This window comes from Idiotropiscis lumnitzeri, unplaced genomic scaffold, assembly GCF_059441095.1.
Source record: "Idiotropiscis lumnitzeri isolate Australia: NSW breed Sydney's pygmy pipehorse unplaced genomic scaffold, RoL_Ilum_1.0 HiC_scaffold_35, whole genome shotgun sequence".
NCBI lineage: Eukaryota > Metazoa > Chordata > Actinopteri > Syngnathiformes > Syngnathidae > Idiotropiscis > Idiotropiscis lumnitzeri.
The window spans coordinates 374,219-393,342 of NW_028283573.1; the positions used below are offsets into that span (position 1 = coordinate 374,219).

The 19,124-nt window shown below is 42.6% G+C and overlaps 4 protein-coding genes across 14 annotated transcripts in view; 3 read left to right on the top strand and 1 right to left on the bottom strand.

Moving 5' to 3' along the window:
* The window catches only part of srpk2 (SRSF protein kinase 2), a 39,480-nt gene extending 38,974 nt beyond the window's left edge, over nucleotides 1–506 (bottom strand). For 2 of the 3 annotated variants that reach the window (XM_088287270.1, XM_088287273.1), the window contains exon 1: nucleotides 373–506. The gene's annotated coding sequence lies outside the window, so the exon portion shown is untranslated. The remainder of the gene's footprint in view (nucleotides 1–372) is intronic. The other variant, XM_088287269.1, reaches the window with a different exon arrangement.
* Nucleotides 507–550: 44 nt separating this feature from the next.
* On the top strand, nucleotides 551–7,590 carry pus7 (pseudouridine synthase 7). Of its 2 annotated transcripts, XM_088287283.1 has the most exons (17): nucleotides 551–697; nucleotides 1,312–1,599; nucleotides 1,678–1,762; nucleotides 1,990–2,106; nucleotides 2,181–2,322; nucleotides 3,430–3,447; nucleotides 3,716–3,827; nucleotides 4,304–4,381; nucleotides 4,444–4,572; nucleotides 5,478–5,603; nucleotides 5,672–5,733; nucleotides 5,816–5,976; nucleotides 6,045–6,171; nucleotides 6,251–6,352; nucleotides 6,427–6,556; nucleotides 7,009–7,100; nucleotides 7,212–7,590. In XM_088287283.1, the coding sequence occupies exons 2-17, from the start codon at nucleotides 1,322–1,324 to the stop codon at nucleotides 7,346–7,348; spliced, it is 1,896 nt and encodes a 631-aa protein (XP_088143409.1). In that variant the 5' UTR covers nucleotides 551–697; nucleotides 1,312–1,321; the 3' UTR covers nucleotides 7,349–7,590. The 2 variants fall into 2 exon arrangements, with proteins under 2 accessions (XP_088143409.1, XP_088143411.1); XM_088287285.1 differs by lacking the exon at nucleotides 3,430–3,447.
* Nucleotides 7,591–8,671: 1,081 nt separating this feature from the next.
* Nucleotides 8,672–11,423, top strand: aplnr2 (apelin receptor 2). Its single transcript, XM_088287236.1, has 2 exons — nucleotides 8,672–8,800; nucleotides 9,296–11,423. The coding sequence occupies exon 2, from the start codon at nucleotides 9,333–9,335 to the stop codon at nucleotides 10,605–10,607; it is 1,275 nt and encodes a 424-aa protein (XP_088143362.1). The 5' UTR covers nucleotides 8,672–8,800; nucleotides 9,296–9,332; the 3' UTR covers nucleotides 10,608–11,423.
* Nucleotides 11,424–12,071: 648 nt separating this feature from the next.
* Nucleotides 12,072–19,109, top strand: hdac10 (histone deacetylase 10). 8 transcript variants are annotated; one of them, XM_088287279.1, is made up of 19 exons: nucleotides 12,072–12,214; nucleotides 13,316–13,450; nucleotides 13,504–13,600; nucleotides 13,721–13,818; nucleotides 13,885–13,989; nucleotides 14,067–14,135; nucleotides 14,200–14,326; nucleotides 14,917–14,982; nucleotides 15,055–15,114; nucleotides 15,196–15,285; nucleotides 15,330–15,457; nucleotides 15,521–15,600; nucleotides 16,367–16,580; nucleotides 16,687–16,762; nucleotides 17,646–17,728; nucleotides 17,808–17,864; nucleotides 18,193–18,466; nucleotides 18,534–18,693; nucleotides 18,773–19,109. In XM_088287279.1, the coding sequence occupies exons 1-19, from the start codon at nucleotides 12,156–12,158 to the stop codon at nucleotides 18,799–18,801; spliced, it is 2,007 nt and encodes a 668-aa protein (XP_088143405.1). In that variant the 5' UTR covers nucleotides 12,072–12,155; the 3' UTR covers nucleotides 18,802–19,109. The 8 variants fall into 8 exon arrangements, with proteins under 8 accessions (XP_088143405.1, XP_088143406.1, XP_088143407.1 ...); XM_088287280.1 differs by having other exon boundaries at nucleotides 15,533–15,600; XM_088287281.1 differs by having other exon boundaries at nucleotides 15,351–15,457.
* The last annotated feature ends 15 nt before the right edge of the window (nucleotides 19,110–19,124 follow it).

Here is a 19,124-nt window from a genome sequence, read left to right on the forward strand (position 1 = left end):
CACCCACACATTGATACTTATTCTTGCACCATTACGAAACTCCGGCCAAATTATACAAAGTTGTTATAGATGGTGGCATTGATAACTACGATAATACAATCCTTCATACAAAACAGAAACTTGGTGAAAAAAGGGCAACTTGGTGCCATAGTTCTAAACGCCTCCAGGCTTTTTAATGATATAATATTATCGCTTTCTCTAGGCTGAATGTATAAAACTATTCCCGTGTTTGGATTAAACTATTTTAACTTATTATTATGTAGACACCTAAAAATATCATGGAATCACGTTAAATCTTCTATAAATTAATAATAAATAAAAGCATACGGTGGCCGCAAACAAGTTTCTTCAGTCGCAAATCTCTTGACTCACCCGTCGATGAACATTCTAGCGTTTTAAAGACAATTATAGCAACATAGCTCGTGAGTCGGATACTCGAGCTCACGCTAAACGTAATCTGGTTGATTTTGCACCAATTACTCAAGTGTCTTAGTCATAGAAACACATTTTGCGTCATACGTGAGCGACGTGGCCAGCGCGTGCTTTGAATTTGCCTTATTCAAATCTCTGAACAAGGATCTTCAAAGTGGGCGGGGTTTCGTGGTAAAACCCGGAAATATACGCGCATGCGCCCATGTACACACACGTGTTCAGTAGTAGATTGGCTCGCTTGAAGCTGTGCTGTCACCACACACAGGTAGTTTGAACGATCTTTCAGGGATAAAGCGTTTTTATTCTCTTAATTCGGCGTTTAGCTCAACTATTTACCACGCAAAATATTGCAAACGAATAGATAATTCTGTTACGGTTTAGCAACCCAATTAGATCCTATTTCCCCTGGTACCTTGCGTTGTCAAGCACGGATGCTAAGCTACGCATCTCAAATTTACACTTCTTCAAGTAAATGGGACGCTTGCTTTGGAGATTGTACATAATTTTAAAGATGTTATCATTTGATCTACATTACGTCAGAAAAACAAACGAAAAACAACTTATGCCATCTCTGTGCATTGTTTCGAAGGAGACATGTTTTACATTTTGTTCCACACAACAAAACAATTCGCGACATTTGTAACAGCTATCTGAATCTTCCAAGGATCAATATAAAGCATTTTACACACACTAATTCTCCTGTGGGTGAAATGCCCGTCTCATCCGTTACCGTGATGACCAAGGGAAATCTTGTAAATTCCTCTCGAGTCCCATGGAAAGTTTCTAATCTTGACTTTTGTCACCCTAGTGACAACAAATGATGGATTTGATGTGATCTGTCACAATGTCCCCTTAAAAAATCCTTTCCGTGTTTCTCAGCTTGCTTACAATGGATGAATCCAAGACCACACCAGTTCCTGTCAACCCTGGGGAGAAGAGAGCCTGCCCCGAGGATGAAAAAGACAAAGTGGCTGTGACCAAAAGAGCCAAAGTTGAGGATGAACTCGAGAATGGAACTCCTCCGGTGGCAATCAGTGATGGTGAGGAAGAGGATGGTAGCGGCGAGTCGTTTGCCGACATGATGAAGCACGGACTCACCGAGCTGGATGTGGGCATCTGCAAGTATGTCAGCGATCACGAGGGCTTCTCTGGAATCTTGAAGGAAAGGTTTGTGCTTGAAAATCTCACCCTTTTCTTCCTCTGACTTTCCCGAACAACTATTTATTGGTTGTCATTTTTACTCAGGTACTCGGATTTTGTGGTGCATGAAATTAGCAAAGAAGGCAAGATAGTACACTTGGACGATCTCTCAATTCCTGAAGACGTTGAGGTAAGCAAAACATCAAGTATGGCTTTGGTTGTCATGATGTCTCCTTTAAGAAAGGCATCCCGACACATTTCATGTTATCCATGGTATTGGTGATTTTTTTTTTTAACAGCATTCTGTCATTTGTGAAGCTACCTTTGCCGTGTTTGTTTGGACTGATTGTGTGTGTGTGTGTGTGTGTGTGTGTGTGGGGTGTGTATGCGTGTGCGTGTGTGTGTTCGTCCCATCAGGACGCAATAGCAGAAGAAAATCCAACGATCGATTCCACCGTGTTGACCGAGGAGCAGAAGAAGCAGCTCGGTGAGCTGCAGCTGTTCAAGAACAAAGAGAGCTTTGTCTCCATCGAGGTGACTTTACACTCGTTGGATCCTTATGCTGGGTTAGCGCCACATCTTAAAAGCTCTTTTTATTTATTGTATAGGGGGATGAGTCCAAGGAGAAGCGGACACTGGTACACAAAGCCATCAAAACTCAATTCCCCGGCCTGGAGACAAAGACGGAGGAGAAGGACGGTCGCAAGTTCATAGTGGCCTACCATGCTGCTGGAAAAAAGGCTCTGGCAGGTGAGTGGAGACATAAAAACACAAATAAAGTGTAGCAACCAAGGCCCAACACAACCACAGTTCATATTTGAGAGCTGTGTTTGCCATTGGAAATAATCTGGTCAGCAGTTTAAATCAAGTGAATAAATAAACTGTAAAAGGAAAGCTAATAATGCAAGGCAAAGTGAACTGAAACAAACAAATAGTGGACCTTAGTCACGTGAAGAAGTGATCATGCAACACGTAAAGTTGACAAAGAAAATGAGTTTGTCGCTCAACTGAGATCCTGTGTTGTATGCTGAGGTCTTTGCATGCGCAAGTATTTTAGTTGCAACTTTACCGATTTAGTTTTTCTAAAAATGTAAAAATTCCATATTGTTTGACTTTCGTGGTTTCCGTGTACAACACAACACGCAAACATGTATATTTACCTTTTTTAAGAAATTAAATGGCATGTGCATGATGATAAGGCTGGATTACACTGCAAGGTCAAAAGTGTGCAATCATGACAACACAGACAAATTTTTACTGCCGACGCATGCGTCCCTCCGTGTAGAAATTAGTTGGCGTGATAGCGGGGAGGTCGTAGGAAAGAGTTGGTCGGTAAAAGACAAAGAATCTCCTAAAGTGGGGATCATTTCACAATTGACAAGGAAGGTAAAGTGCAATATGCGACATCCGCATCACTTACCAGGACGGTCGCCGCCACGGATGTTACTGTAGAACATGATGAGGGCAATCTCCAAGTGGACAAAAATAATATCTAACAATATAGAATCTCATTCCATTGGTCGATTTAATCTTGATTCTGATTCTGATCTGAAGATATATTCCGATTGCACCGCTTGAGAGCGCAATCGTCAGAATTTTCACCTGACCCTCGCGGAGTAAATCCAGCCTCAAAACATTTGCATGAGACTTCTCAGGATGACAACCCCTCACCGAGTTTCTGGTGCGGCTCACGACACATCGCTCTCTGTGAATGCCTGCCCCGATCCCTTTTTCACTTCGTGCAAACCGCAGTCCAGTCGTGGGTTTGTTTGTGCATGCGGCTCCGCTCCTCGCTCACAAACTTCTTATGCAAAGTAACACTCTTCCATTGTCTATATTTTGCATTTCTTGGGATAGAGGTGAAGACATCTTCAGGTAAGAAGTGCCTCTCCACACAAGCAAGCACAGGAGATGTCAGGTGTTAACTCATTCACTACTATCTAATTAAAAAAAAAAAAAAAAGGATCTTTGACGTCTATGGTCGTCAATGGCAGTAAATGAGTTAAAAGAGGTCTTGCCGTTCTGTTAACAGTTCAAGGCAGATGTAGACATGATTTTGTCAAGGTGGAAGTCTCAGATATCATTTTTTGCATTTATTTATGTGTGGAGTTTCTTTTTTTTTTCCTCTGTGTCCTTTTGAAAGCACCGAGGAAACACTTCTGGCCCAAAAACCGCGGCAGCTTCTGCCACTTTGTGCTGTACAAGGAGAACAAGGACACAATGGACGCCATCAATGTGCTGTCAAAGTTCCTCAGGTAGGAGCGGCGTTGAAGTCGGTGTTATTTTTGGCAGTCATTTTAGATTTAGTCTTAGTCGTTTGTGCGAAAATGCTTATTAGTTTTCGTCACATTGAGTCGTTCCTATTGGTGATAGTTTTAGTCGACGAAAATGCCCCAAAAAAGTTTTTGTCTAGTTTTCTTAAATTTATTCGACAAAAACTCAAAAAGATTATAGTCCTTTTTAGTTACAAATAGGCATACAAGGTTTCCACCCTATAGCAAAGTACAATTTTGTCTCGTCAACGAAAATTCATTCGCTCATTGCTCGTTCATTCCTCAAATAATGAACTCAGGACTCCAGACTAACTTTATGTTTTTGAAGCAGAGCGGCACCCATTCTGAAATTTTGGGTTTTCAAATCTTATAACATTTGACATGAACTCGCAAAGTAAATATTGACATTTCCATTTATGACTGAGAAGTGGGCTCCACTTTTTGTGTTGTTTCGTCAGGCTCCGACCCAACATGTTCTCCTATATGGGCACCAAGGACAAGAGGGCCATCACTGTGCAGCAGATCGCTGTGCTCAAGTGAGTGTGGGAGAAGGATGCACAATGTCGGATGCGTGGCTCACGTTTTGTCTGTGTCACAGAATCACAGCGGAAAGGTTGGCCCACCTCAACAAGTGCCTGATGAACCTCAAGCTGGGAAATTTCTCCTACAAGAATCACCCTCTCAAGCTGGGGGAGCTGCAGGGGAACCACTTCACAGTGGTCATTAGGTATGCAAAATGTTGGCCTTCGCTTGCCATCTTTGAGGAGTAGGTGAGTGAATTCTGCCATTGCCATAAATTTCTGGATTTTTGCAACCCTTTGAGCGTTCATCTCGTAAGTTTTCACAGCAGAAACGCCCCAAAGAAATCGTAGTACGGATCTGTGTTTGTAGTGATGGATGTAATCAACAATTCTATTGTATATTTAGTTAAGTAAGTCATAATTTGGAATTGTACCACGACTTTAGAGTCACTCAACACTTTAAACACTGTTGACATGAAATGCAGGCAACGGGAGTCCTTACGAGGAGTGCCGTTGACGTCATTTGCCGTCAACTACGCTTGTTTATGGGAATGGGTGGAGCAAAGTCCAAACCTACAGTGGTTTGATCATCTGTAAAAGTTTAAAAAATAACCATGGCCAGCAGATGGCAGCATTGGATCTATTTGGGATGCCCTCACCACATGTCACAATTTGTAAGCTCCTAAAACATGTCAGATCCTTAGAAATGTGACTGATATGAGCAGCTTGTGTGATTGTCACGTTAAGAAAAAAAATAAGCATAAAAATTATTGTTAAGCATAAAAGCTGGGGTTTTTTTTTGTTTTTTTTCCCAAAAAGCCGTTTTTCTGAGTGTTTTTTTTTTTTCATCCAAAATTGGTGATCTGGGTGAAACCAACCCATGTTTTATTCCTGATTGCTAAATAATGGAATAAGGTATAGTAGGAACAAACTTTTATTTTCCCAGATAAACAAAAAAAAGTCAAATCCTCCGTTTGGTAGTTTCTGTGTTTATAAAACACAATATTCCGTGATCAGTCAAGATGCTTAAAATTGGCTGGCACTCAAGGAGCTCTTTTTTTTTTTTTTTTTCAACTGCCTGACATTGACAAAGCTAATATCTTCAAACCAGGAACATCTCAGGAACGGACGCCCAGGTCCATCAGGCCATGACGTCCCTCAAGCAGACCGGCTTCATCAACTACTACGGCATGCAGCGCTTCGGCACCACAGCCGTGCCCACGCAGCAAGTCGGCAGGTAACACACAGACGCCGCCTTCGCTCACGCTACACGCTAATAAACTTTTCTTCTTGTGTTTTGAGAAGGGCCATCCTGAAGAATGATTGGAAGCAAGTGGTGGATTTAATTCTAAAGCCTCGTCCCGGAGGTACCGAGGTGTTCCTAATCTGCATGTTACGACGAAATGTTGTGGTCCCGCTACCATTTTTCCGTCATACGTTTCCCTGCAGCTGAGAAAGAATTCCTGGTGCGCTGCAGGGAGGAGTGGGCTAAAACTCAGGACCCTGAGGCAGCCCTGAAGAAGCTGCCCAATAAGCGCTGTGTGGAGGGCCAGCTCCTGCGGGGCTTGTCCCAGCACGGCAAAAACAACATCGTCACTGCCTTTGGACTGGTTAGTGATTGTAAATTTGGAATCGAGGCCCGCCTTCACGTTGCGCTCTTCTGTCTCCTTTCCTGCAGATCCCCCGAAACAACCGCTTGATGTACATCCACAGCTACCAAAGTGTGGTGTGGAACACCATGGTGAGCCGCCGGATCGACGCCTTCGGGTTTACAGCCGTGGAGGGCGACCTGGTGCTCCGAGGAAGTTAGTATCTGTCCTTGGATCGCTGACTGTGTTTGAATTCTGATCTTTCCCCCAAATCAATGTGATTGTTTCTCTCAAGCCAAAGCACACGTCCTGTCGGAAGAGGAGGCAAAGAGCCACTCCGTACATGACGTTGTGATGCCGCTTCCTGGCTTTGACGTCATCTACCCTTCCCACCATGGTAACATCGCGACTCCTCCCCTTTTTTTTTTAAATCAATAAATATGGCCAAACGTGTGTGTGTGTATGTGTCAGTCGGAAAAGGTTACAGAGAGATGCTGAGCGCAGATGGGCTGGATATCGACAACATGCGGCACAAAATTAAGGACTACTCCCTGGCCGGAGCCTACAGACGCGTCCTCATCAGGCCCAGCGATGTCAACTGGTGGGTGCTCCTTTTAACCACTCAGGGCTTTTCCTGCCCCAAATAAATACTTTTCCTGTGAATTATTGATGTGAATTATTTTGTTGTTAAGCAATTTCTTCTTCCTAAATTATTTACTAAAGTATAAAAAAACAATACAGAGACCTTAATAATTGATAGTAAATGTAAAATGCTATATTAATCAACTCTAGGTAACTTGTGTAAATGCATCGAGCTTAAGTCGTAAAAAAAAGTAAAAAGCTCCTGTGGCATTATACTTTTATTTTATATTATTTTTTTACATTGTATTGTACCTACTGTACTGCCCTCGAATGAGCAAACCGAGAGTCGCAGTCAGCAATGTACTTTTCCACGGGTGACTCAATACCAGTAACGACCGTCAGGTTAATTGTAGCCTGATGCATTATTTGCAGTAAATAATGCCCGCTTCCAACTTTGTCTTTTCTGCGTAGGGAGGTGATCGAGTACGACGACCCCAAGATCTCTCTGGTCCACACTGACTTTGAGAAAATTGAAAACAAACCAGCGCCGGTATTCAACAAAGGTCAGGACTTAAACGAGAACACACAAAACAAATCTTTGGATCTCGAATGAACATACTGCTAAGTATTGATTTGAGGGCATTTTTTATTTTTTTTCTTCAAACTCCGAACAGAAGGGAAGTACCGCGGTCTTCGTCTGGAGTTCTCACTGCCGCCCTCGACGTATGCCACCATGGCCATCCGGGAAGTGCTCAAGATGGACACCAGCATCAAGAAGCAGACGCAGCTCAACACCACCTGGTTCAACTGACGCTTGGACGCCGGCCTCCTTATTAGGTACACCTCACAAGCTTGTTGTTTGGTGACTTAGACGAAGCAACACTTCGGCCACAATTGACTGGCTTTTCTCTTCTAAATCGCATCAGTGCAGAGATTTTTTTTTTTATCTGCTTGTGCAGAATTTTGAGACTTTACTTTGTTTTTTAAAATGACATTCGACTGAATGTATGAGCGACTCTAACAGAGGATGAATTAAAATCTTTGAGAAGCTGAGTCTGTTTGTATTTTTTGAGGAACTTTCTACTGTCCCAGTACTGGAGCTTTGGATTAAAAGCATCTGTCTTTGGGGCTTCTCACTGAGATGCCCATCCTTGTTTGCTCCGTGGTAACGCTTGTATTTGCTCCACCTTTATTCCCTTTTACACTGTTTGTGTGTGTGTGAGTTGACAAGCTAGAGAAAAGCCAGGAATGTATGTGGAAACATCCGTTCCCGTAACAACAGGCCGATGCTAACGTGACCTCTGCACTTGCTGTTTACTGTCGGTGCATCTCGGCTGTTTACACAGTCGGCCCAAAAACAAACTAATGTAGTCATCCGTCGAGCACTGCTCATCACACTTCAATCCTTACTTGAAAAATTTCATAGGAAAGGGTGTTTGGGTTAGAAAAAAATATCGATGCACTATGTTATAAGAACAAAGTTATAATCTTACAAGAAAGTAAATGGTAATTTTATTTTATTGGGTTGGATTTTTAAAAAAAAACAAAAGAAATTTGAAAAAGTTTGAATCTTACAAAATTATTTTAACCCGTTTCATTTTATGAAAAAAAAATATATTTTCATATTAACGAGGAGGAAGTCGCATACGTACTGTGTATGCGCATTTTGTATTATGTTTCTTTAATAGCTTAAAATTGAAATTTTGGTTTCACAAGAAAAAAGTTGATACTAAGGGAAGTTAATTTTGTGAAAGATTTTTTTCATGGCAAAAACAAAAATGAATTTTGAAAAGTCCTTTTTAAGGGGTTGCTCTGAATGATAATGTCAGGTCTCATGAGGTCTTTGTGTGAGGTTGAGGTCTCTGAAATGTTTGTCGTCCTGTGAGTGATGCTGCGCGGGAGAGAAACAACAAAGTGAGCACAAGTTTGTATGGCGGTAGATTTCGATACACAACATTTTCCTTTTGCATCTGCGTGTGTGTGTGTGTGTGTGTGTCTGCAAGCGGATCCTGTTGTGTCTCCCGGGAGGTGTGTGTGTGCTTGAGTTATGTGTGTTTTGTTTGCAGGTCTCGTAACTCCACCGGTGTGGTCTGCAATGAAGACAATTGAGGGGGGGGGCATGAAGGGGGCGGACGCAGCTTGTATATAAAATGGACACCGTCTTCACCAAGCACATATCAGCGAGAAAGCTACTAAAGAACAGCTGATTTTTTTTTTCCCTGTCATGCACTGGATTCTATTCAAGCTGATGGTGTATCTGCAGGTAAGTGAGCTTCAGGTTAACTACTGTGTAATAAAGCTTAAGTCATCCTGCGCACCCTTTGAGGATGCCTGTTAGGACACAGAGATTCAAGATTGATATTTTACTTTATGTTTCCTACCAATTATGACAAAAAAAATTGATTACATTTACTGTCAGCCTCGGTAAATTTATTATACGTTTTGACTTATATACACGTCAATGGCAGTGAATGAGTTAATAGTTGATTTTATTGCTCATATTGATGGAAAAACTTTCAAATATGAATTATTGACATCGATGGCAACAAAGTAATTTAGCAAAATAAAGCAGGCAAGTTGTTTTAACTTTCATCCTTAAGTTGGAGGACAACACAAGAAATAACATTTCTTTGTTGAAAAATGTATTTTGTTGAATTGCCTGATAAAAAAAAAAATTATATATAAATTGTAAAATTTTGGTCTCGGTTGGTCACCTTGAAATTTTGAGTTGAGCCGACTTTTTTTTTTTTCTTTTAAGACATAGAACAGAAGAGCAAGTTGGAGAGAGCCTTTCAATGGAGTCCAACATTTCGGACGCAGACTACCTGGCCTCCGCATCACCGCCTCCTTTCTTTCAATGCGACTACACAGACTGGTTTCCCTCCTTGTCCATCATCCCCTCCGTCTACCTTCTGGCCTTTGTGCTGGGTTGCCTGGGCAACGCTCTGGTGCTGTGGGCCTACCTGGACCGAGCTGACTGGTCGAGGAGTCATCCCACGGGATTTCAGAGACCGTGTTGCCGAACCGACCAGAAGGAGTGTGGCTATCCATCCAGAAGAAACGCCTCCTCCGGCTCCTGCTCCTCATCTCCCGTGGCCCCGCGCCCGTCCCGCTCCCTGACAGACTCTCTGATAGCTAGCTTAGCATTAGCAGACCTCTGCTTCCTGGTGACCCTTCCCATGTGGGCGGTGTACACAGCCCTGGGCTACCACTGGCCTTTCGGGCAGCCGCTGTGCCAACTCAGCAGCTTCCTCACCGCCCTCAACATGTACGCCAGCGTCTTCAGCCTGAGCGTGCTCAGTGTGGAGCGCTACTGGGTCCTGACCGGAACCCCGAGCCGCCGCCCCCAAGCCCGTGCCTCATGGCCACTGGCAGTGTTGTGGCTGCTGGCAGGGGTGCTGGCACTTCCCGGCTTGCTTCTACGCTCCGTGCAGGAGTCTGAATTGCCGGATGAGTCAGGTTCTTTTGTGTGCCAGATGGACTACTCCGTACTGATCGGGGACGAGCCGGATGAGGACGAGAGGGAGCGAGCCCAGATGTGGTGGGCGGCGGTCCTGAGCCTCAAATCCACGCTGCTCGGCTTCCTGTTCCCCCTCATCGTCCTGCTGGTGTGCTACTGTTCCCTGGCCCGCCTCCTCAGCAGACACTTCGGCCGCGGGCCTCGACCTGACCGTCACCGCCAGCGCAGGCTTCTCAGAGTCATTGTGACTCTCGTGTTGGCTTTCTTCCTGTGCTGGCTGCCTCTGCACGTCAACAAAACTTTGTCCCTGCTCCTGGAGTTTGGGTTTTTGCCGTATTCTTGCATCTTGGATCAGATCCTGCTGGCAGCCCACCCGTACGTCACCTGCGTAGCCTATCTCAACTCCTGTCTCAACCCGTTGCTCTATGCCGCCTGCGACCCGTCCTTCCGGAATAGATGTAGGTGGACGCTCCTGCTGCTGTGTGGAGCATGGAGGAGAACGGAAGGGAAAAGAATGGAGCCACAGAAGGAGGAGAGGAGCTCAGACGGCCCTACGAGAACACGGGAAGAAACGGCAGACAAGACACAAGAACCAGATATTGTCACTTGATGGGTGAGCACAAGACAGAAACACGATGGAATGAAAAATCCGGGTCACGGCACCAACTGTCAAGTTCTTGGAGAACCTTCCCCCTGTTGTTTTCTTTAATTCTGTCAATATTACGCTAACAGTAACTGTACAGTATTTTCCGGACTATAACGCACACCTATAGAAAAGCCGCAGCAACTCTTTTTTTTTGGAAAAAAAAAAAAAGAGACGTTGAAAAAAATTGTTTACTGCATGTACAGAACGATTTTGTAGTGTGAATGCACATAAAGGTACATAAATTGTTAAAACAGTGCCAACAACTTTGCTCATTAAAACAGAACAGCCCCAAGAGAAAAAAAAAATCAAGATTCATTTAGCGTATTTTCTGAACTATAGCTCGCCCCTTACTGGTGAAAGAAAAATCCACAGAAAAGCCACACCGTTCAAAAATCAAGAAAAAAGTAGCGGCTTATTGTCCGGAAAATACGGTATATTTTATTTATTTATTAGACTCTATATATATTTCAGATGAGCAACTTGGCTACAGAGGCAAGGAAAAAATCTCTCAAAGGAAGAAAGCTTGAACAGAACTGAGGCTTTGTGCTATGAGATGATGAGACAGAAGGTAGAGAGAGGAAAAAAAAACACAAATATATTTGACTGAAAATTCATGTTTGCTCTCAATATTCCGGCTACATTTGTGTCCTAGGCGCAGCAATAATGTTATTGAGTCAGCTTGACCCCGGAGCTGGTTTGATCAATCGAAAAGTGCGAGAAACTCTCCAAAATCCCAATGAACATTGCTCTTGCCCCATGCAGGCTTCATTTACAAATAAAAGTTTCGCAGCATAAAACTACTTTTTATTACTTTTTATCATATGGTAATTGTGTTTTTTTTTTATATCTGCACTCTGTTGTTTTTGTATGAAAAATAAATTGGTGCGAACTCATAAATGCCTTTTTGTTTGTTTGTTTAATCAATGTTGAAATACTGTTGGGCATAAATGTTGAAAGTAAACATTGAGCTTTCAATTTCTTTAATTCAACCACAATACAATGAAGATTCTATGTAGATTTTGAATCACAAACTTCAATGGTTCAACGTTGATTGACCATCAGTCTTCAACTAAAACCATTAAACTAACAAAAATCAACCTTCTTAACCCTAATTCAACATTAATTTCACATCGTTTGCTATCTGGGATGTCATCCAAATATAAATGCATTATCTTTATATCTATACATTTATATTGTGATTTTATAGTTAAAATGTCTGTATCTATAGTATTTTTTTTTTTATAGTTTTAACCCATTTAGTTTGTACAAAAATACAACGGAGATTAGAAGGGACAGATTAATATTAAAAATAAATAAATAATGGAACAAATTCAACATTCCATTATTTTCTTAGCCATATTTTTTTCCCATCACAAATTAATTTGGGGTGGGGGTATTGCAGTACAGTAATATATACAGAACATCCATAATGATTGCTCTTGTGCGGGGTGCAATGCGCAGTACCGTCATACCAGTCGCCAGGAGGCAACAGAACAGAGCAGAACATCCAAGATGGGGACAGCTTTAGTTTACGATGAGGAGATGACCCGCTACAAACTGCTGTGGTTAGAGTAAGTGCCATATGACACGAAAACAGACATTTAGCTAATCCACAAGTCTGGATGGAACCTTTTTTGCTACGTATCGTTACACATATCGTATCGTTAGTTTACTGTTTAATACGATCAAGCTGCACAATCAGCTATTTAGTTAACATTTCTCTTGGATTTAGTTTAAAATCACAGTACTAAATTATGCTGATAACGATATATATTTTTTTCATTTGTATTATTTTTACGAGTTTATATCCTAAAAGAACATATTTTTGACGCCACTGCCACAAAGTACGTGAGTGTTTTGAGAAGGTTGTTGTTGTCGCTCGGACGAGTTAGGTTGGTGCACATAGATGGCAGCTCGATCAACGTTTTTAAATAAGTTGTTATTTTAATTTATTTGTTTCCAGAAGTGAAGATAATTTGGGTATTTATTATTTGTGGAGAAATGTTAATAGCAGGTGTTAAGCACGAGCATCGTTGTCCGGTGTTGCGTTTAAATAGTCGGAACTTCTTTTTTTCAGCATGTTGTTGCTGGTGGGACTATTTATCAACATGGTAGTGACTATTATTTTGTTTGAATCGTTGTTTAATATTTTTAAGTTAAAATGTTTTTGGGTTATATCATTCAATTTATTGCTGCTGCGCTGCTACAATTTTGTAAAACAATTCTTAGACAGCGCCCTGGAACTGCACTGTGCCCTCATAAGTTAAGAAAGAATCCAGAATGGAATCCCTCCTCCCTGTTTTAATTTTTTTTTAAATTTAATTTTTTTTTTTTTTTGTAATTTTGTTTGTAGATGATCTTGTAGCCAAATACAATTTCAGTCCACTGAACTTTCCTTTGGGTATTTAACACAACAAATAGGAGTCCCAAAAACTCCGGTTGAGTGAAAACATCAGCACTGGATCGTCCCTCCATCTCTCTTAAAAGCAGGAACCAAACTCCCTAGTCCCTGAGATAGTGGTCCTTTCAGTGACTCATCTTACAGCACCTCTCTTCCTGTCGGTGCAGTCTGTCAAAACAGCTAAAGTGCATGCGTGTGTATGTGTATAATAGTAGGCTGTGTAAGCAGCAGCATTAAAATATATCTTCTAAATTCAAACCTCCGCTTCCAGTCCAGATTGTAAGATCGAGAGGCCCGAGCGGCTGACAGCAAGTCATGAAGCGTTGGTCAGGAGCGGTCTGGCTGATCGATGTGTCTCCATACCCGCCCGCGAGGCCACAGATGACGACATTCTCCTAATTCACAGGTGAGTCCTGAACCATCAATGCCAGCTCAAGTACTATGAAAAGGTTGTTCTAGCAAGGAGTACCTGGAAGCAGTGAAGAAGACCCCATACATGACTCTGGAAGACCTGAGGGAGTTCACTCTGCAATATGGATATGTCTATTTCCACCCAGTGAGTAGTATTGGTATTGATTCTATGGAATGCTGTGGGCTTCACTGTAGTTCCAAGTCACTCAGCAGCCAATTCTAGTCCTCAAAGACATTCACAGGTTGCTTCCATTTTGTGCTACAGAACAGCTATCACTGCGCCACACTGGCAGTGGGATCCGCATTGCAACTGGTAGACGGCGTTATGACCGGGAGGGTGAGAAATGGCATGGCACTGGTCAGGTAAGAACTTTAAGGCCGTGTCTTTGTTTCATTTTACCACATTGCGCTGTCTTTTATTATGACTAGACCCCCGGGGCACCACAGCATGCGCAGTGCTGCCAGTGGTTTCTGCGTGTTCAACAATGTGGCCATCGCTGCCAAATATGCCCAGCAAAAATACGGAGTTCAAAGGTAACACGGCTTCAATGTGAAATGGATCCGAGGGGGATTTCTTTATTTTATGGACTTCAATGTGTTCTTATTTTCAGGGTGCTTGTAGTTGACTGGGACATACATCACGGTCAAGGCGTGCAGTATGCATTTGAGGATGATCCAAGGTGTGTACATGTACAGAATTTCTTTTCTGTTTTCTAATAATTTCCAATGGCTTTCCTTCCGCAGCGTGCTTTATTTCTCCTGGCACCGCTACGAGCATCAGAAATTCTGGCCTGAACTCAGAGAATCCGACTATGATAGTGTTGGCAAGGACAAAGGTGCTGGCTTCAATATAAATGTGCCATGGAACAAGGTCAGTGACAGTATGTGGTATTGACACGCTAAATTTGCCGACCTGGGGAACCGCACTTACCTGTTTGTGGCGTTCACTGTCGCAAAAGTTCCAATTTTCTGGTTTAAAATTATCCTGCGGAAGATGTTGCTTTAGGCCCAGGGAGCCTCTCTCGATTCAGTTAGTCCTGGAGATAAATAAAATTTCGCTATATTAACTCATTCACAACCAGCCGAGTAAAAAAATTAAAAAAACAAAACAAAACGGATCTTTGACGTGTTTAGCCGTCAATGGCAGGAAATGAGTTACAACAAATTTTCTTATTTAAAAATTCTAAATGGTCCAGTAGCAAAATTTCCTCGAGGCGAGCTAATTTTTCAAGAGAGAGGAACCTGAACTTCACTCCAGACACTTTCCACCAGTCTGCGATTTAGTGTAACATGATATCACTTTTTTTTTTCCTACTTAAAAACCATTCAGTATCAAACTATGCTAGAACCTCACTCCATTTAGTTTCTGGTCTTGGTTATAGGTACAAACAATATTGCAACAGAAAAAGGGAATCACTTTTTTATGTATTTTTTTGTGAAATTCTTCTTTCTCATTTCCAGGTTGGCATGCAAAACAGCGACTATCTTGCTGTCTTCTTTCACGTCCTTCTGCCAGTCGCCTACGAGGTGAAACAATTTCGAATGAAAGTAACGGACGTTAAGTGTTCATTGACTAAACTCAAGTGACTCTTGTCGCAGTTTTGCCCCGACTTGGTGCTGGTGTGTGCAGGCTTTGACTCTGCCATTGGCGACCCCGAGGTACATTTTTCTGTGTGATTAATTTGTTGCCAATTTACCGGTAGCCTTCCTCTATCCTTTAATGAAGCTATGATATTTCAGGGTGAAATGTGTGCCACCCCGGACATCTTTGCCCACCTCACCCACCTGCTAATGAACCTCGCTGAGGGAAAACTGTGCGCCGTGCTGGAGGTTTGATCCAAACACTTTGAATGAGCATTTGAGCCTCTTAGTAGCTTCCTGCACGTGTCTTCCAGGGCGGATACAACTTGACTTCACTCAGCCAGTCCGTGTGTGTCACGGTTCAAACTCTACTCGGTGATCCGACGCCCCGGCCCGCCGACCTCCACGGCCCCTGTCCGAGGTACGGCCGCACCGTGTCGTCGTTCTGTTTGTACACAAACGGCCTCGTTTAAAAGTGGAACAGCTTCTCTTTCAGCACGCTCGAGTCTATTCAAAGTGTGCGCGGAGCTCATCGAAAGTATTGGTCGTGTTTCAAGCATGCAGGTATGACTGGTCTGATGAGTAGCCCGTTTTAAATACTCTTTTTATTTATCAGCCTTCCAGGGAAATTAATTATAATATCAACTGTTGGTTTATGTTTTAAACGGATCAAATGTTAGCCTTGCTTTAATTGTGCTACTTTCCGGATTATAACACTGGGGGAAAATGACTTTGCTACAACCTAAAGTAGTCGGTATGAATCTTGTATATGAGTCTCCTCAAAATAACTCAACCGACAGACGTGGATGTCCAAACGGCCGGCAACAAAAGTGAGTACACCCCTTAGTGAAAATACCCAGAGTTAGTGATGGGGAAAATGAAGCTTCAAATTTGCTTCATGGACCAGCTGCTGTATTTTTGACTCCTCTAGATGGCACTGTTGGATTAAATAAAAGGTTTAAAAAAATGGCAAGTCAGCTTGCTTTCAGTCCAAGAGTGCCATCTACTGGAGTCCAAAAATACTACAACTGCTTCATGAAGCAGATTTTGAGGCTTCATTTACCCATCACTACCAAGAGTATCACAATCAATATTTGGTGTGGCGTATTTCCCAGCAGTGCCTTACCTCTCTAGAGCATGGAGTTCGTTTGAGTTTGACCCACAGATGCTCAATAGAGTTCAAGTCCGGAAACAAACTTAGCCAGAGTTTAGCACCTCGTTTTAGTTCAATATCATTGCCAATACTGTATAATATAACACCAACGCTCAAAATCTGTTCAACAGCCATTTATTTCCCAACCCTTTGCTGTGTTTCTGTACATTACTCCAGCTGAAGCACCCCCCTCAGAAGTCAGCATTAAGCGCTTCAAGCTAGAAGAAAAAGTTCGAGAAGAAAAGCTTCAAAGGGGAGAAGCAAGCGATGGCACGGACGCCATAACGTGGCCCGAGCCTCAGAAGTGTGTGGTGCCTCCCGTACGCACAGCGGCGGTGATCCCAGAGGAAGTGGCTTGTCCTGACGGATGCCAACGATTCAGCTTGACACGGTAGGTCGACTCGCTCTCTTACAAGTGCCATTTTCTTTTGTTTTAATCAAACAACCAAAATGGACCTTAAGTAACGTTTATTTTCGTTCCATCGCTCTACAAAAAGTGAGGATTCTGATGGTGATGCTGACTCTACATTGTCCAGACTCACTTCATTTGTTGGGGAAATGGAGAAGAATGAGGTACGGTACAAAAATGTTTTTAAAGTGAACTACCGTATTTTTCTGGACTATAAGCCGCTACTTTTTTCCTAGATTTTTTAACCATGCGGCTAATACAGCGGTGCGGCTTCGGCTTTTCTGTAGATTTTTCTTTCACCAGAAGGGGGCGCTCTATAGTTCAGATAATACGCAAAAAAAAAATCTCTTTTTTTTTTTTTTTTCTCTTGGGTCTGTTCTGTTTTAATGAGTAAAATTGTTGCCGAGTCAAAAGGCACTGTTTTAACAATCTGTTCATGTACCATTATGTGCATTCACAGTACAAAATCATTCTGTTCATGCACTAAACAACAATTTTTTTTCAACATAGAAAACTGCGGCTTATTTATTTTATTTTATTTTATTTTATTTTATTTTATTTTATTTATTTATTTATTTTTTTTCTCAAAAAAGTGCTGCCTCAGCTTTGATATAGGTGCGCTTCATTGTCCGTAAATTACAGTACTTACATTTGGGGGGAAAAAGTCTCAAAAGTCCCAAAATCTTTGCTTGATTCTCATATGAAACACGCTTTGCATATGGCAGGCTCGCCCCAAAAAATATTGCCGTCTTTCATGCTATCTCATCAAAATGAAAGAATACTGTGTGGACATACAGATACATCCAACTTGTAGAACAGACTACCAATGACACAACTTATGTGTTATCACCACTTAAAAAAACTAGGGCCGATGTGGAATGGAACAATGTCATTTTTTAATTCAGCGAATATCGAAACACTCGAAAACCGTTGAAATTTCTTGGCACCAAAACATGCGTTGACCAGTGTACAAAGTGGCTAAGACCATCACTTGAGTCTCACTGCCTTTCCCTCCAAAAATATTGACATTCCATTTCCCCTTTCCAGATCTGCAACGGCTTGGCCTTGGTCAGTGACGTCTCCTTGGCACTGGAAACCGTCATCACTCAGGCAACTGCTCTCAAACAACGGTAAAACTAAAGTGGATCAAACTCTAAATGGATTCACACTCGTAAGAAAATCAAAGTTGTTTCTTTCCTTTTTGTGCAGTGTTTTGGTTGTATGTGTTGGAGGCATTCAAGTCCTGAATCACGCACCAGAAGATGGGTGAGTATTATCCCTACTTTAATATGCATAAATGCAGTGGCGGGCCGTGCACTTCACACATATTGTGTCGAAGGTTTTGGCCGAATAGCGCATGCTTCTGGTATTATGAAATCTGCCTGGCAACACGAGCTAGCTGAATTCTGATTGGCTCAAAACTCTCACCTAAAAATCCAACACTAGGATATAATATGACATCAATGTAAAGAATATGATCATGATTTCTTGATTGTTAGGCCAACAGCGAAGGCCTTGCAGGCCTTGACTTCCCACCACTGCATAAATAACGGTTCACTCATCAAGCGTGATCACTATATATTTCTCTTTTAAGAACAACACTCACAGTGCACATCAGCGAGGGGGCGCTTGAGGAGCACCGGTGCAAACATAACATACCCGTACGTCTGATGAAAGGCTGCGGAGACACGTCGGGGTTTGTGCAGGCCACATTCGGCCTCCTCCTGCCTCTCGCCTATGAGTATGACCCCTCTCTGGTGGTGCTGGCACGACTTCCTGGCATAGGCGGCCCCAGCGATGGCGCGTGGCAGCAGCTGGGCGGCCTGCTGCAGGGCCTGGCTCGGGGTCACACGCTTGTGCTCGTGCAGGTGAGGACTTGCCTGATGGTAAATTTCATGTGGCATTGTGAAAATATGCTCACGGCTTCCGTTGTAGGAGGATGACAAAGCTTTCGTCGAGCTGATGGCGTCGTCCCTCTCTGGGAGTCCAGCGCCCTCTCTGGGGCGACTTCCTGCTCCAGTAGCTGAAGACGTTGAGGCACTGGAGCGCTTGAGACTTTGCCTTCAGGCAGACTGGATGCTGCTGAGAACTTCAGGTGAATATAAAATAATCGTCAGTTTCGGGATTAGTTGCTTACTTGAGCACTTGTTTGTCCTATTTTCTCATCAAAACAGGTCAAGAAAATGGTGACAAGGACAGCTGAAGCTTCAATTTGTATTCCTCCCGTTTAATTTCAAGAAACATACTCCAAATGCCACACAGGAAGACCAAAGCCCAGATTCCAAAGTGTTGCCTCAAATGTGTGAGGCAACATGCTAACCACTGGATCCACTGGACTTGCCAGTACTGTATTATTCATACTCTGTCCATTCATTTTTTTTTTCATATATAGTACTTGTACTTAATTAGTGTTGTGGGTGAGCTTTAGCCCATTTCAACTGACTTAGTGAGGGGTGGAATAACCCTGGACACATTCACATGTATGAAATAAAATCTTCAATGAACCTAAAATGCAATTTATTTTTG